General features: G+C 42.6%; 1 protein-coding gene across 1 annotated transcript; it reads right to left on the bottom strand.

Moving 5' to 3' along the window:
* Positions 1-1,033: 1,033 nt before the first annotated feature.
* On the bottom strand, positions 1,034-14,651 carry LOC135506933 (neurotrophin receptor-interacting factor homolog). The gene is made up of 6 exons (XM_064926367.1): positions 14,192-14,651; positions 13,658-13,788; positions 13,307-13,471; positions 9,457-9,618; positions 8,977-9,088; positions 1,034-3,037 (listed from the first exon to the last, which is right to left on the bottom strand). Exons 1-6 carry the CDS (start codon positions 14,448-14,450, stop codon positions 2,001-2,003), a joined length of 1,866 nt encoding a protein of 621 aa, XP_064782439.1. The 5' UTR covers positions 14,451-14,651; the 3' UTR covers positions 1,034-2,000.
* Positions 14,652-16,388: the final 1,737 nt, after the last annotated feature.

Genomic DNA, 16,388 nt, shown 5'->3' with positions numbered 1-16,388 from the left:
GTGTAAATTGATGAGGGGAAAAAACGATTTCATTCATTTTAGAATAAGGCTTTAATGTAACAAAATGTGGAAAAAGTAAATGTGTCAGAATACTTTCTGAGTGCACTGTATACAAGTATTCAACCCCCTGAGTCAAAACGTTACAAATCACCTTCGGCAGTGATTACAACTGTGTGTTTCTGGGTAAGTCTCTAAGAGCTTTCCACACCTGGATTGTGCAACATTTGCCCATTATTCTAATCAAAATTCTTCAAACTATGTGAAATTGGTTGTTGATCATTGCTAGAAAACCATTTTCAGGTCTTGCCATAGATTTTCAAGCAAATTGAAGTCAAAACTGTAACTCGGCCACTCAGGAACATTCACGGCCTTCTTGGTAAGCAATTCCAGTGTAGATCTGGCTTTGTGTTCCAGGTTATTTGCTTGCTGAAAGGTGAATTAATCTCCCAGTGTCTGGTGGAAAGCAGACGGAACCATGTTTTTAAATTATTTTTTATTTAGCTCCATTCCATTTCTTTTTTGTCTTGAAAAACTCCCCAGTTCTTGACGATTACAAGCATACCTTTAACATGATGCAGGCACCACTATGACTGAAAATATGGAGAGTGGTACTCAGTAATGTGTTGTATTTGCCCCAAACATGACACTTTGTATTCAGGACAAAAAGTGTATTGCTTTGCCACATTTTTTGCAGTATTACTTTAGTGCAAACAAGATGAATGTTTTGGAATATTTGTATTCTGTACAGGCTTCCTCAGTCAATTAGGTAGGTATTGTTGAGTAACTACAAAAATTGTGTTGATCCATCCTCAGTTTTCTATCACAGCCATTAAACTCTTTGACTGTTTCAAAGTCACCATTGGCCACATGGTGAAATCCCTGAGCGGCTTCCTTCTTCTCTGGCAACCGAGTTAGGAAGGATGCCTGTATCTTTGTAATGATTGAGTGAATTGATACATCATCCAAAGTGTAATTAATAACTTCATCATGCTCAAAGGGATATTTAACGTTAGCTTTTAAAAATATTTTTATCTATCTATCTACCAATAGATGGGTAAAATAGGTGCTGTTTGAAATTCACTGCTCGATTGAGGGAACTTACAGATAACTGCATGTGTGGGGTACAGAGACGAGGCAGTCATAAAGAAAACATGTTAAACAGTATTATTGCACACAGAGTGAGTCCATGCAACGTATTATGTGACTTGTTAAGCACATTTTTACTCTTTTCTTATTTAGGCTTGCCATAATGAAGGGGTTGAATACGTATTGACTCGACATTTTAGCTTTTCATTTAAAAAAAATTGTAACATTTAAAAAAACATAACATTATGGGGTATTTATTGTGCCTAGGCCAGTGACAAAACATCTCAATGTAATCAATTTTAAATGAATGCTTTCACAAAATGTGGATAAAGTCAAGGGGTGTGAATACTGTGAGGGCACTGTATGTTTTGTGTTTTCCCCCCACACTAAATACAAACATACACATATGAACAAGAATTTACAGACTCACACAAAAAACAACTACAGCTCATCTGCCCAGATCCACATGCTCACACCCCCATCCCTAGTGCCTGCATTATTGTTTGCTACTTTGGCCTTAAATTGTACCCATTTGTTTTTCTAGGTCGTCCATGCTATTTCAATAATAAATAATTTGGTTGTTCCATTGTGTAATGATGGTGGATTGATTGATTTCCAGGATTTTTGTATATATTTTTTCAAAATAAGAGAATCGTCCAGCCCATTGGGTATCTCACTACACCCCCATATTACATGTCTTGACATTTTCTATCAAAAACAAGGACATTTATAAGTGACCCCAAACTTTTGAAAGGTAGTGTATTCTATCCAGGAATATTCAACACTGAAATCTATGGGTCATCTGTGCATCTGTGGGTCTTTTCAGCTGACAACGATGAAAATGTATATTTGTCTTTAATGCCGGGTTTGATCTAAATGTCAGAAGCTATCCAAGGGAATGGTTACTTTTTATGTTAAAGAGTGGAATGTTTTTTCTGCTGGTGCATCCTGAGGTAGCTCCTCTCTGATAACCTCTTCCCGCAGTGCGTACTGGCGAATGGCTTCTCTCCCATGTGGACCTTCAGGTGCATCTTCAGCTGGTCCTGGCGGGAGAACCTCTTCTCACACTGCGTGCAGCTGTAGGGTTTCTCCCCTGTGTGGACCCTCTGGTGCCTCTTCAGGTGACCAGCCTGGGCGAAGCGCATGTGACACTGGGTACAGCTGAAGGGTTTCACCCCTGTGTGGACTCTCAGGTGCCTCTTCAGGCTGAAGGAGTGAGAGAAACTGGCCCGGCACAGGTGGCAGCCAAATTGTTTCTCCCCCGTGTGCATCCTCTGGTGGATCTCCACCTGTTGGGGAAAACTGAAGGCTTTCCCACAGAATGAACACAGGAAGCGCTTCTCTTTGGCGCTGCCACCTTTATTGATTCCGTCTTCACTACTGTCATTTGTCAATGGGCTTGTGTAGCCATTTAGTGTTGAGGCACTGGCATTGTCTGAGGTCTGGTTTAACATTAGGAGACTGTGAGGAGGACGAAGGCCAGGGAGTGTCTGTGTTATCGCAGGGTCCATGTTACAGTTGACAGATCCTATAGAAGACAGGCTGAAGGCAGCACCTGTTAGAGGGTTAACCTGAGGCGCCATCAGTCTTTCTGAATCACAATTATAGGAGCAGGACGGAGCATCGTAAGCGAAGTCTGTACTCTCCCGCCGCATATGTTCACTTTCCTGTTCCTGCAGACCAAATCTATGCCTCGCCCTGGTCTCAGCCAGTCTGTTGTCATGGAGACTAAGTTTGGATGTCGTTGTGTGTTCGACTATCGGTTTCTGGTTGTGGTTAACAGCGTTGTTCCCCAGCCCAGAGTTGAGGATGCTGTCCCATCCCCTGACCTCCACTATGTCACCTCTGGTCCAGGCCTGCTCAGTGATGTTGTTCGCTGGGCCCTTGGCTGCACCGGTCTGGGAATCCAAGATGGCCGCCCAGTCTGTTCTGTTAGTCTCCAGCCATCCACCTACATGAAGAGTTTAGAAAATAGACTTTTCAAACATGGCAGGGAAGACTCTACATATGGAGTTTTTTGTTGTCAATTACCTGTCAAATTCATACATGTAAACATAAGTTGTATTGATTTCATTTCATTAAAGAAGAAAAATCAATAGCCAGTATTCCCGTTGGAAGATCTAATAGTGTATGTAGGCTATATGTGGGTCTTTCTATACACTAGTGAGGATTTCCTACGCTGGACAAGTTGTTACAGCTGTTGATAAGTCACTGATAATAATCGTCCCATTTATTTTTCATGTCATTACATTAAGATATAAGGGGGAACTTAGCTATATTCAATACAATTCACATCTTCCTTTAAAACTTGTTTAACCATTCTCATGGTGGGTGTCTTAATGGATTTGTCCAAAATCAGGTGACATAAAACATTACTTTTCTGTCCTTGCATTTATGGCTGTGTAAGTTGTTGTATCATATATTAAGCATTTATCAGTTCAATAATACTTTAAACTTGAACCCTGTAAGAATCCTTGATCGAGCTGTCTGACAGTTTTTTTGTACCGAGATCTCGGAAATGCAGTGCAACTACGTAACATTTTGTGTCTCCTTACACTGAGGATACAAAACATTAAGAACACTGCCCTTTCCATGACAGACTGACCAGGTGAATCCAGGTGAAAGAGCTATGATCCCTTATTAATGTCACTTGCTAAATCCACTTCAAATCAGTGTAGATGAAGGAGAGGAGACATGTTAAAAACAAGTATTTTTAAACCGAGACAATTGGGACATGGATTGTGTACGTGTGCCATTCACAGGGAGAATGGGCAAGTCCAAAGATTGAAGTGTCTTTGAACAGGGTACAGTAGTAGGCGCCAGGCGTAGGGCTGTGGCGGTCATGAAATTGTCAGCGGGTGATTGTCATGCAAATAACTGCCGGTGTCACGGTAATTGACCGTTAATTAACAAACACCTTTAGCATCTCCTGGCTTCCACTGATCCATGTAATATAGACTACACCACAATACATCCATTATTTATTTTACACAGGTCTAAAGAAACATGATATTAAGAAAATGTAGCCTATTTCAGAAGAACAGAATAGCATATTCTGAGTTGTCCATACGTTAGGCACTGATCTGGCTATACCATATGGCTGTGGGTTACACTCGTTCATTTAGCAAAGAAGATTTGCTTAGAATTCCATGACATAATTTCATATCATTTAATAGTATGAAGAATACAATTGAACATAGCTGACTAAAATAAAGGATATTTTCCCCAGACGATTTGAGGGAGTGCGCACATGCGGCTATTCTGTGTTGAGCGGTTAACAAAGAAACAGGTACTCCTATATGCTAAAGTTAAGAGACATTTATGCAACTTTAGTTGTGATACAAAAATGAGGCTATACGTTGACATGTTTTATACATTCTAGCTGTATGATGTGACTAATGACGATTTGAAAAAAGTTGCATGAAAGGCATAAACTCTGCTTTGTTTCTTGCGCAGGCTGCACACACTTCATCGTCTCTCATTTGACAAGCACTTGATAATATTATCACCCATCAGACTATTCTGAATTTAATATGGTCTTTACATATAGCCTACTAATATACAGTACCAGTCAAAAGTTTGGACATACCTACTTATTCAAGGGCTTTTCTTTGTAGAATAATAGTGAAGGCATCAAAACTATGAAATAACACATATGGAATCATGCAATAGCCAAATAAGTGTCAAAACAAATCAAAATATATTTTAGATTCTTCAAAGTTACCACCCTTTGCCTTGATGACAGCTTTGCACACTCTTGGCATTCTCTCAACCAGCTTCACCTGGAATGCTTTACCAATAGTCTTGAAGGAGTTCCCGCATATGCTGAACACTTGTTGGCTGCTTTTCCTTCACACTGCGGTCCAACCCATGTCAAACCATCTCAATTGGGTTGAAGTCGGGTGATTGTGGAGGCCAGGTCATCTGATGCAGCACTCCATCACTCTTCTTCTTGGTCAAATAGCCCTTACACAGCCTGGAGGCGTGTTTGGGGTCATTGTCCTGTTGAAAAACAATTGATAGTCCCACTAAGCGCAAACCAGATGTGACGGCGTATCTTTGCAATTTGCTGTGGTAGCCATGCTGGTTAAGTGTGCCTTGAATTCTAAATAAATCATAGACAGTGTCACCAGCAATGCACCCCTACACATTCTCCACGGTGGGAACTACACATGCAGAGATCATCCATTCACCCACTGTGCATCTCACAAAGACACGGTGGTTGGAACCAAAAACCGCAAATTTGGACACATTAGACCAAAGGACAGATTTCCACTGGTCTAATGTCCTTTGCTCGTGTTTCTTGGCCCAAGCAAGTCTCTTCGTCTTATTGGTGTCCTTTAGTAGTGGTTTCTTTGCAGCAATTCGACCATGAAGGCCTGATTCACGCAGTCTCCTCTGAACAACTGATGTTGAGATGTGTCTGTTACTTGAACTCTGTGAAGCATTTATTTGTGCTGGAAACTCGAATGAACTTATCATCTGCAGCAGAGGTAACTCTGGATCTTCCTTTCCTGTGACGGTCCTCATGAGAGCCAGTTTCACCATTGCGCTTAACGGTTTTTGTGACTGCACTAGAAGAAACTTTAAAAGTTCTTGAAATTTTCCAGATTTACTGACCTTCATGTTTTAAAGTAATGATGGACGGTCGTTTCACTTTGCTAATTTGAGCTGTTCTTGCCATAATATGGAATTTTAACAAATAGGGCTATCTTCTGTATACCACCCCTACCTTTTCACAACACAACTGATTGGCTCAAATGCATTAAGAAGGAAAGAAATTACACAAATTAACTTTAAAAAGGAACACCTGTTAATTGAAATGTATTCCAGGTGACTACCTCATGAAGCTGGTTGAGAGAATGCAAGGCTGTCATCAAGACAAAGGCTGGCTACTTTGAAGAATCTCAAATATAAAATATATTTTGATTTGTTTCACACTTTTTTGGTTACTACATGATACCATATGTGTTATTTCAAAGTTTTGATGTCTTCACTATTATTCTACAATGCAGAAAATAGTAAAAATAAAGAAAAACCCTGGAATGAGTAGGTGTGTCCAAACTTGACTGGTACTGTATGTGTGGAATTATTTTTGATTTAGAATGCCTAAATGAGCCTACTCCTGTCTATACAGAATTACTCCTGTCTATACAGAATCTATGCAGATTATTGTTGAGGCATATCTCAATATTTCAAAATACAATTGTGGTACAATATAGTTTGGAAAGCAAATGGTTATTGTTGTAAAGAGAAGACAATGAAAAGACTAAATCTGTCTTTTAGTTATCAAAATTCTCAACTTAATTGAACAAACAACAGTATAGCCAGTATATCTTATTGGCACCAACAGATAGCATTAGCATTATCCCCGGGGAGTGAGCACTGCGCATATTCACCATCATTGTTGGGTCAGTGCTACTTAAAAGTTTGTTTTTGGACAATAACTTCCTCCTTTGTGTCTCCCCTTCCAGGTAGGCCTATTATATGGACAATTATTTTGTTTTTGATCTGTTTGTCAGTATCAGCAGAATAGCGTACCCTGTAATTTGTTGAATTAAAAAGATTCTGTTAATATCCAGTCATATAAAGTGTAGTAGAATTGCATAAAATATGTTTATAAAAGGCCACTTTCCCGTACAAAGAAAGAAACGTGAGTAAGACCTTTAAACAGGTCAACATTCACAAGGCCAGACGGATTACCAGGACATGTACTCGAAGCATCCGTGGACCTACTGGCAAGTGTCTTCACTGACATTTTCAACCTATCCCTGACCAAGTCTGTAATACCTACGTTTCAAAGAGACCACCAGAGTCCCTGTGCCCAAGAAAGTGAAGGTAACCTGCCTAAATGACTACCGCCGTGTAGCACTCACATCGGTAGCCATGAAGTGCTTTGAAAGGCTGGTCATGGCTCACATAAACAACATCATCCTGGGAAACCCTAGACCCACTCTAATTTGAATACCACTCCAACAGATGACACAATCTCAATTGCACTCCACACTGCCGTTTCCCACCTGGACAAAAGGAACACCTATGTGAGAATGCTGTTCATTGACTACAGCTCAGCGTTCAAAACATAGTGCCCACAAAGCACAGGACCCTGGGACTAAACACCTCCCTGGACTTTGACGGGCAGCCCCCAGGTGGTAAGGGTAGGTAGGGGTAAGGGTAGGTAGGCAACAACATATCTGCCACACTGATCCTCAACACGGGGGCCCCTCAGCGGCGCATGCTTAGTTCCCTCCTGTATTCCCTGTTCACCCATGACTGTGTGGCCAAGCACGACTCCAACACCATCATTAAGTTTGCTGATGACACAACAGTGGTAGGCCTGATCACCGACAACGATGAGACAGCCTATAAGGAGGAGGTCAGAGACCTGGCAGTATGGTGCTAGGACAACAACCTCTCCTTCAACGTGAGCAAGACAAAGGAGTTGATCGTGGACTACAGGAAAAGGAGGGCCGAACTCACCCCCATTCACATAGACAGGGCTGTAATGGAGTGGGTCGACAAAAGATTTGGCATCGGTCCCCAGATGCTCAAAACGTTCTACAGCTGCACCATCGAGAGCAAGGTTGACAAATAAATGTAGTAGGCCTAGAAAGCTGATGAGATCCTCTTTTTCAACCCTTGATTTTTGATTGCATTTAAATTGATGTCAGAGTGATTAGAGCAGGGCTCTCCAACCCTGTTCCTGGAGAGCTACTGTCCTGTGGGTTTTCACTCCAACCCTGTTCCTGGAGAGCTACCGTCCTGTGGGTTTTCACTCCAATCCAATCTACCACACCTGATTCTAATAATTAGCTGGTTGACAAACAGGTTAGTTAAAACTGGGGTTGGAATGAAAACCTACAGGACAGTAGCTCTCCAGGAACAAAGTTTTATACACTCAGTGTATGTTACGGGGTGAAAACCGTTTAAGGGCACACAAATTCCCCAAAATATATGCGATTGCAAAATCGAATGCTTCCAACCGAATGAGTCACCTTAACTTGATACATAAAACCTAAATCAATACTGTCATTATTCAATAATAATAATACATAATACTTGTTGGATGCGCATTGTGTTGAGTTGTTTAATTACGCTGTGATATTTTCACACATTATCATCAGAACATTTCTTCCTGGATCAAATGAATGACAGTCAAGTGAGGAAGAGCTGTTGTAAAGTGCTGTAAAAAAGGTGTTCGCAAAGAATGTCCCATTTCTTACGCCTGTGAAGACAGTTGTGCCTGGATCCAGTTTGGATCCACTATCCTTACCAGATTGATGTTGATCATAAGTTATTTTCTGCTTGATTTACAGAAGGTTTTTGTTAGATTTAACAGAGAAAGCATCAAGGTAATGAGTTCATGTTTTCATATGTGTTTGTGCCTTGGATTCGACACGGAGTCTACTGTGCGCAATTGATAGACTTTTGCGCAACACCCAAGCTATTCCAAGTAATTATTCTGGATATAATAACAACAAATTAGCCTAGTGGGCTTCAACACGATATGATCTAATGACAAATACATTGTAGTTTCCATGTTACGCCTGCAATTTTATTAAGCCCTATATGTACAACTGTATAAATTGGACAATTGTATAACATTGAGGTCCTTGAAAATTACAATTAAGTGCTTGAAAATATCCCTGAAAGTTATTGAGTTTGACTTTTCAATGTCTGTATGAACTCTGCTTAAATTATGTATAATCCTTGGCCTATTTTGTTGTATAGGTGGAGTTATGGGCCAATTTACATATATTCCTCTAAGTACACATGTGGAACTGCATGAAAATATTTATTTTTATTTTGTTTCAAACCATTTAAAAATGTTGATCCTAACATTACACATTGGCCGCATTATTTATAAAAAAATATGTATGTATCCCTTACCTTGCTCCCCCATCTTTAGTCCACTCAGCAGGTCAATGTTCTCTGGTCCATCTTCTATTGTCTCCTCTTTGACCAGCAGCAGATCAGGCTTCCCATCCTCCATGTCAACTGACTGTAAGAGATACAAAGTGAGAGGATGTTGGATCAAGAAATCTGTATGAGCACCCTGCTATGGAGTATCATCTGATTGGGCAATGAGGGATTTCTATGAGTACTATGCAAACATGTTAGTTGATTTGATTACTTACACGCTTTAATAATTGTATAATTCAAATGCATGGTCAAGACCTGGGCCCGTATCTACAAATCGTCAAATAGTAAGAGTGCTGATCGAGTTTCAGATCCCCACCTGTCTATATAGTCTTATTCATTATTATCTAAAGGGGAAAACTGATCCTAGATCAGCAATCATACTCAGAGGCTTTGTGGATACTGGCCCTGACCTAATACCATTCAGACAGTAGTTCATTGTCAGCTCACCTTAGTGAGACTGTGTGTGGTCTTGTGCTGCTCAGCTGGTTCCTCTGTGGGTTGTGGAGGAGGTGCAATCTGGTTTTCCTCCACGACCATGGTCCCCTCAGGGTTTCCCAGACCCTCCTCACACCCCTCCTCCTTCCCCAGCAGCACCTCTGGACCCTCCTCCTGGAAGAGACAGGTGATACAGATTACACAGACACACACTCCATCAGGTATGTACATACAGTGGGGCAAAAAAGTATTTAGTCAGCCACCAATTGTGCAAGTTCTCCCATTTAAAAAGATGAGGCCTGTAATTTTCATCATAGGTACACTTCAACTATGACAGACAAAATGAGAAGAAAAAAAATCCAGAAAACCACACTGTAGGATTTGTAATGAACTTATTTGCAAATTATGGTGGAAAATAAGTATTTGGTCACCTACAAACAAGCAAGATTTCTGGCTCTCACAGACCTGTAACTTCTTCTTTAAGAGGCTCCTCTGTCCTCCACTCGTTACCTGTATTAATGGCACCTGTTTGAACTTGTTATCAGTATAAAAAAGACACCTGTCCACAACCTCAAACAGTCACACTCCAAACTCCACTATGGCCAAGACCAAAGAGCTGTCAAAGGACACCAGAAACAAAATTGTAGACCTGCACCAGGCTGGAAAGACTCAATCTGCAATAGGTAAGCAGCTTGGTTTGAAGAAAGCAACTGTGGGAGCAATTATTAGGAAATGGAAGACATACAAGACCACTGATAATCTCCCTTGATCTGGGGCTCCACGCAAGATCTCACCCCGTGGGATCAAAATGATCACAAGAACGGTGAGCAAGAAACCCAGAACCCCACGGGGGGACCTAGTGAATGACCTGCAGAGAGCTGGGACCAAAGTAACAAAGCCTACCATCAGCAAGGGCATTGAAGATGAAACGGGGCTGGGTCTTTCAGCATGACAATGATCCCAAACACACCGCCCGGGCAACGAAGGATTGGCTTCATAAGAAGCATTTCAAGGTCCTGGAGTGGCCTAGCCAGTCTCCAGATCTCAACCCCATAGAAAATGTGGAGGGTGTTGAAAGTCCGTGTTGCCCAGCAACAGCCCCAAAACATCACTGCTCAAGAGGAGATCTGCATGGAGGAATGGGCCAAAATACCAGCAACAGTGTGTGAAAACCCTGTGAAGACTTACAGAAAACGTTTGACCTCTGTCATTGCCAACAAAGGGTATATAACAAAGTATTGAGATAAACTTTTGTTATTGACCAAATACTTATTTTCCAACATAATTTGCAAATAAATTCATTAAAAATCCTACGTGATTTTCTGGATTTTTTCCCTTAATTTTGTCCGTCATAGTTGAAGTGTACCTATAATGAAAATTACAGGCCTCTCTCATCTTTTTAAGTGGGAGAACTTGCACAATTGGTGGCTGACTAAATACTTTTTTGCTCCACTGTACACACAGATAATAAACACACTTTCAACATGGAGTGTTTACCCATCCCCACTAAGTTTGAGTCCTATAATGTAGTCACAGAATGACATTGTTGTTAAACCCATCATGGTGAACATAAATATGATGTTGGGGGTAAAAACAAGTTAGCTATGATAAGTCAAAAGTCATCAGACTAAAATATTTTGACTTGTACAGTAGGTGTTTGTTAGTGTGTGGGTATATTTATTAAGTGTATAATGGTTATAAATCCTTGTCGGGTATATGCAGAATAGGGTGAGATCAGATGTGATATTAAAGAGTCTCTGTAGCTATGTTTCCATCCAATTGGCAACACATTTTCAATGAGAATACTCTAAAATCAAAAACAATATGCGCATTTTCCCACCAGAGATGCATTTCCATCGAATTGACTTGTTGTGGATGATAGGCTTTGTGATGACGTAGTGCACATAATACATTCTACAGCTAAATTCCATGTACCGAATAAAAGTGGGTTAAATGGGTTTCCATCACATTTTTAAATCTATTGATGTTTTTCTCAAAAAAAAAAGAATGTAGCGGTTGTGCCCACTCTGGTATTGGCAGTGCGCTCTAGCCAACAGCGCTATCTGCACACTGTTGGCTAGAGCGCACGCATAGCCTACATGATGAGATTATTATTATGGACAAAAGAGCGAGATTATTCGTATTTATCAAACGGCAGCCAAGCATCAATCATCATGTCACCAGAATAAGACCCTCGGTATTTATCGGAAAGGACCATGTAGCTCGTCACCATGCGCTTTCACCACCCTGTGAAATTCATCATTATTAATTTCATATTTAGCCTAATAAACTGTTTTCCTGTTTTCGTGGTGGGAGGACCACAAAACATAAAAGCGTTTCCACCAACATTTCTCACATAATTAATTTTAGCAGACACAAAAAGATCCCACCTTGTCTAGTGTACTTCGTTTCGTCAACATTTGGAATGTTTACCGGAAATGTTTCTGTTTCCATCAGGCCGGTCATTACATTTTCTATCCGATATGTATTTTTCTCGCGTAAAAAGGTTGGATGGAAAACTGGTTAAATACAGTCTTAGAATGAAAAGTCTCATTTTATGTTTATTAAACATAAACAAGTGTTAAATAAACCATATGAAAACATCATATAGCCTACACAGTACAAACACAATATGTGACAGACTTCTTAGGCTTATATATCACACAATGTCTGGATGCAATATTCTACCAAGGAATTCTCTACACTGAAATCTGTTACTCTCGTTATTCCAAATGCATCTGTGGATCTTCTCTACTGACAATGAAAATTCAACTCTGTCTTTAATACAGGGTTTGATCTAAACGTCAGAATCTATCGAGTGGAATGGTTACTTTCTATGTTATAGAGTGGAATGATTTTTCTGCTGGTGTATCCTGAGGTATCTCCTCTCTGAGAACCTCTTCCCGCAGTGCGTACAGGCGAATGGCCTCTCTCCCGTGTGGACCTTCAGGTGCATCTTCAGGTGGTCCTGGCGGGAGAACCTCTTCTCACACTGCGTACAGCTGTAGGGTTTCTCCCCTGTGTGGACCCTCTGGTGCTTTTTCAGGTCGCCAGCCTGGGCAAAGCGCATATGACACTGGGTACAATTAAAGGGTTTCACCCCTGTGTGGATCCTCTGGTGGATCTCCACTTTTTTGGGGCAGCTGAAGCCTTTGTTACAGAACATACAAAGAAACCGTTTCTCTTTACTATTGCCTGATGTGGCTCCTCCTTCCTGAGCCTGGGCTCGAGCTGTGTAGTTTGAGTTCAATACCTGATTGAAAAGGACGTGGCCGTGTGAATCGGAAGGCCCCATCGACATGGACACTGGGTCGCGATCCCTGAGCGTGTGTAAAGGGGAGAGGGTATGGACATTTGGATTTGTCTCTAAGCTTCCCCTGTAATCTAAGAAATATGTGTCCTGTGAGTGTCTGTCTCCTAGGTGACTATCTGCATTCCATGTGGGAGGAGCGTCACCCTCCACTTTCACAGTCACCTCATCTATCACTATAACCTCCCCTTTCTCATCTTGGCACCCTTCAGAGTATACACTACTACTGTACTGGTTCCAGTCCCCTCTAGACAGATCAGTCTGTTTCTCTAAACCCAAGGGCATGTTGCTAGAGTCCATCTCTGTAGCGTAAGAACAAGACGGATCATCACCGCCAGTGTCTAACACGTCACCATCACCATAGGAATTAACCGTCCTCTGGCTCTGGAGAAATACTGGCAAGTACTCTGAACCGGGAGCAGGACAGCCCAGTCTCCCCAGCCTCTCTGGGTCTGATCTGTGGTCAGATCCTGTGTGTAAGAGTCTGTGTGTTACAGTTAATGTCTTGGTGTCTGTCTGTGACTTGAGGACGGCGTTCGGCGTTCCACTGACCTCCGTGATACTGCGCTGGGTTCTGGGCTGCGCTGGGGCAGTGGTGGGGACCCCCGTGATTACAGGGGGCACTCCGGTCTGGATGTCTCTGCTGCGCTGTAGGTCATCCTTTCCATCAGACCTCTCCTGCTTAACCCCAGGACCTGTAGACTCTGCATCTGCAGACTGACACAAGAAGAGAAGAGGTTATTACCGGTACACGAGTTTAATTGGATAACAACGTTGTCGGGAAGTCTCACAAGCTCCCATATGGCATATAAATAAGGGTGTTCATGAATAGCTGAGGGGTTGCCATTCTGAAATAAACGGGTCACATTTGATGTAATTTTGATCTAATACTATTACACTAACCTCTATCACGATAACGTGCTGGGTTGAGGTTCCACTTCCCTCATCAACAGTGATTGGTTGGTCATCACTCCATGTCGTGTGTCCTGCTGGCTTCACAAAGCTCTTGTGGCCTCGAGTGAGATGTCCTTCACCTGCGAGAGTAAATAGGGGGGAAAAGAGGTGTTTAGGTTATGGACTGTCAATGCTCAACTATATACTGTACACTATTGACACATCTAGAATTTGCAAGGATGTAAAGTCACACTTAGCATATCTTCTTCATATACTATTGATAGATCTATTTATTATAATCCATGCCTCATATTGTATTCAATTAGTAAATCATAGGAAATGCATTAAACATGAATCTGGTTAGAATATGAGTGTCTTTGTGCAAGATAGCTAAGTAATCAGGGGATTTATTGCATACTATCCAAAAACTGACCATGATCCAATTCTAGTTAACCACATGTGTAGAATGGGAACGGGGCGACAGACACTGAGCTATATATGAAAGGCAACAGGCCGCGCTACTCGGCCTTCTGCAAAATGTACCTCTTGCCAATCCTCTGTAACGGTCGAGGATCTTGACACTACTGGGACGACTGGCGAGGACGCGCTCTCGTGCCACCTTCAGTTCCAGTAGTTGTAGTTTCCTTCGCAATCCCCTGTTTTCTTTTTGGCCTTGAGAAATTTCCAAACGAAACACTGCATAGTCGTCGTCTACGAGTTTACAGATCTCTGCCACGGCGGCGTTCGCTAGCACCTCCATGATGGAGGCTATTTGAGTGTGAAACACCATACAGTTAGCCATTGTTAGCAGCTAACTAGCATTACCTAGAAAACATATATCAAACAAGTCCTCTCTCCAACGCAATTAAATACTACGTGGGGTAAGTATGTGATGCTGTTCAGTTAAATTAGTCATATATTGAGTTCCATGGTGTTAATAAACGTCTAAATAAAACCGTGAACGTGGAAATTGTTCTTGGTCGTTTACTTCCGTTTACATGGATGGTTGGCGTCATAGTTCAAAGGGTATGCGCTGGTGACGCTCATGAAACCAGAGGTGCATTCAGTTGGCTTGCACGTTTTCACACGTTGCGGAAGGATTTGTTTACGTTTGCTCCCGTTTGGTGGTTGTATCAAGGTGTGGCTTGAAGCAATAAGAGAGGTACTGTATTGAAATTGCAGTGGCCATGCTGACAGTGTTCATCAACCCACCCTCACACGTCCACATTTACATTTACATTTAAGTCATTTAGCAGACGCTCTTATCCAGAGCGACTTACAAATTGGTGAATTCACCTTCTGACATCAGTGGAACAGCCACTTTACAATAGTGCATCTAAATCATTTAAGGGGGGGGGGTGAGAGGATTACTTTATCCTATCCTAGGTATTCCTTGAAGAGGTGGGGTTTCAGGTGTCTCCGGAAGGTGGTGATTGACTCCGCTGTCCTGGCGTCGTGAGGGAGTTTGTTCCACCATTGGGGGGCCAGAGCCGCGAACAGTTTTGACTGGGCTGAGCGGGAACTGTACTTCCTCAGTGGTAGGGAGGCGAGCAGGCCAGAGGTGGATGAACGCAGTGCCCTTGTTTGGGTGTAGGGCCTGATCAGAGCCTGGAGGTACTGTGGTGCCGTTCCCCTCACAGCTCCGTAGGCAAGCACCATGGTCTTGTAGCGGATGCGAGCTTCAACTGGAAGCCAGTGGAGAGAGCGGAGGAGCGGGGTGACGTGAGAGAACTTGGGAAGGTTGAACACCAGACGGGCTGCGGCGTTCTGGATGAGTTGTAGGGGTTTAATGGCACAGGCAGGGAGCCCAGCCAGCAGCGAGTTGCAGTAATACAGACGGGAGATGACAAGTGCCTGGATTAGGACCTGCGCCGCTTCCTGTGTGAGGCAGGGTCGTACTCTGCGGATGTTGTAGAGCATAAACCTACAGGAACGGGCCACCGCCTTGATGTTAGTTGAGAACGACAGGGTGTTGTCCAGGATCACGCCAAGGTTCTTAGCGCTCTGGGAGGAGGACACAATGGAGTTGTCAACCGTGATGGCGAGATCATGGAACGGGCCGTCCTTCCCCGGGAGGAAGAGCAGCTCCGTCTTGCCGAGGTTCAGCTTGAGGTGGTGATCCGTCATCCACACTGATATGTCTGCCAGACATGCAGAGATGCGATTCGCCACCTGGTCATCAGAAGGGGGAAAGGAGAAGATTAATTGTGTGTCGTCTGCATAGCAATGATAGGAGAGACCATGTGAGGTTATGACAGAGCCAAGTGACTTGGTGTATAGCGAGAATAGGAGAGGGCCTAGAACAGAGCCCTGGGGGACACCAGTGGTGAGAGCGTGTGGCGAGGAGACAGATTCTCGCCACGCCACCTGGTAGGAGCGACCTGTCAGGTAGGACGCAATCCAAGCGTGGGCCGCGCCGGAGATGCCCAACTCGGAGAGGGTGGAGAGGAGGATCTGATGGTTCACAGTATCGAAGGCAGCCGATAGGTCTAGAAGGATGAGAGCAGAGGAGAGAGAGTTAGCTTTAGCAGTGCGGAGTGCCTCCGTGATACAGAGAAGAGCAGTCTCAGTTGAATGACAATTCACAATTGGTCATTCAGTACAGCATCGTTTCCTTTCAACTGAATTATCCATCAAAATACTGAACGCAGCCCAATTTGAACCATGGTAGTAAATCGAGTTACCAAACCATGACGCATCTGCAAAAATTAATTATCATTCTGAAGACTAAGATGGCTAG

This window comes from Oncorhynchus masou, chromosome 20, assembly GCF_036934945.1.
Source record: "Oncorhynchus masou masou isolate Uvic2021 chromosome 20, UVic_Omas_1.1, whole genome shotgun sequence".
In the NCBI taxonomy this organism is placed as follows: Eukaryota; Metazoa; Chordata; class Actinopteri; order Salmoniformes; family Salmonidae; genus Oncorhynchus; species Oncorhynchus masou.
Note: the sequence above shows the minus strand (reverse complement) of the source record. Positions and strands in the feature narration are given on the sequence as shown.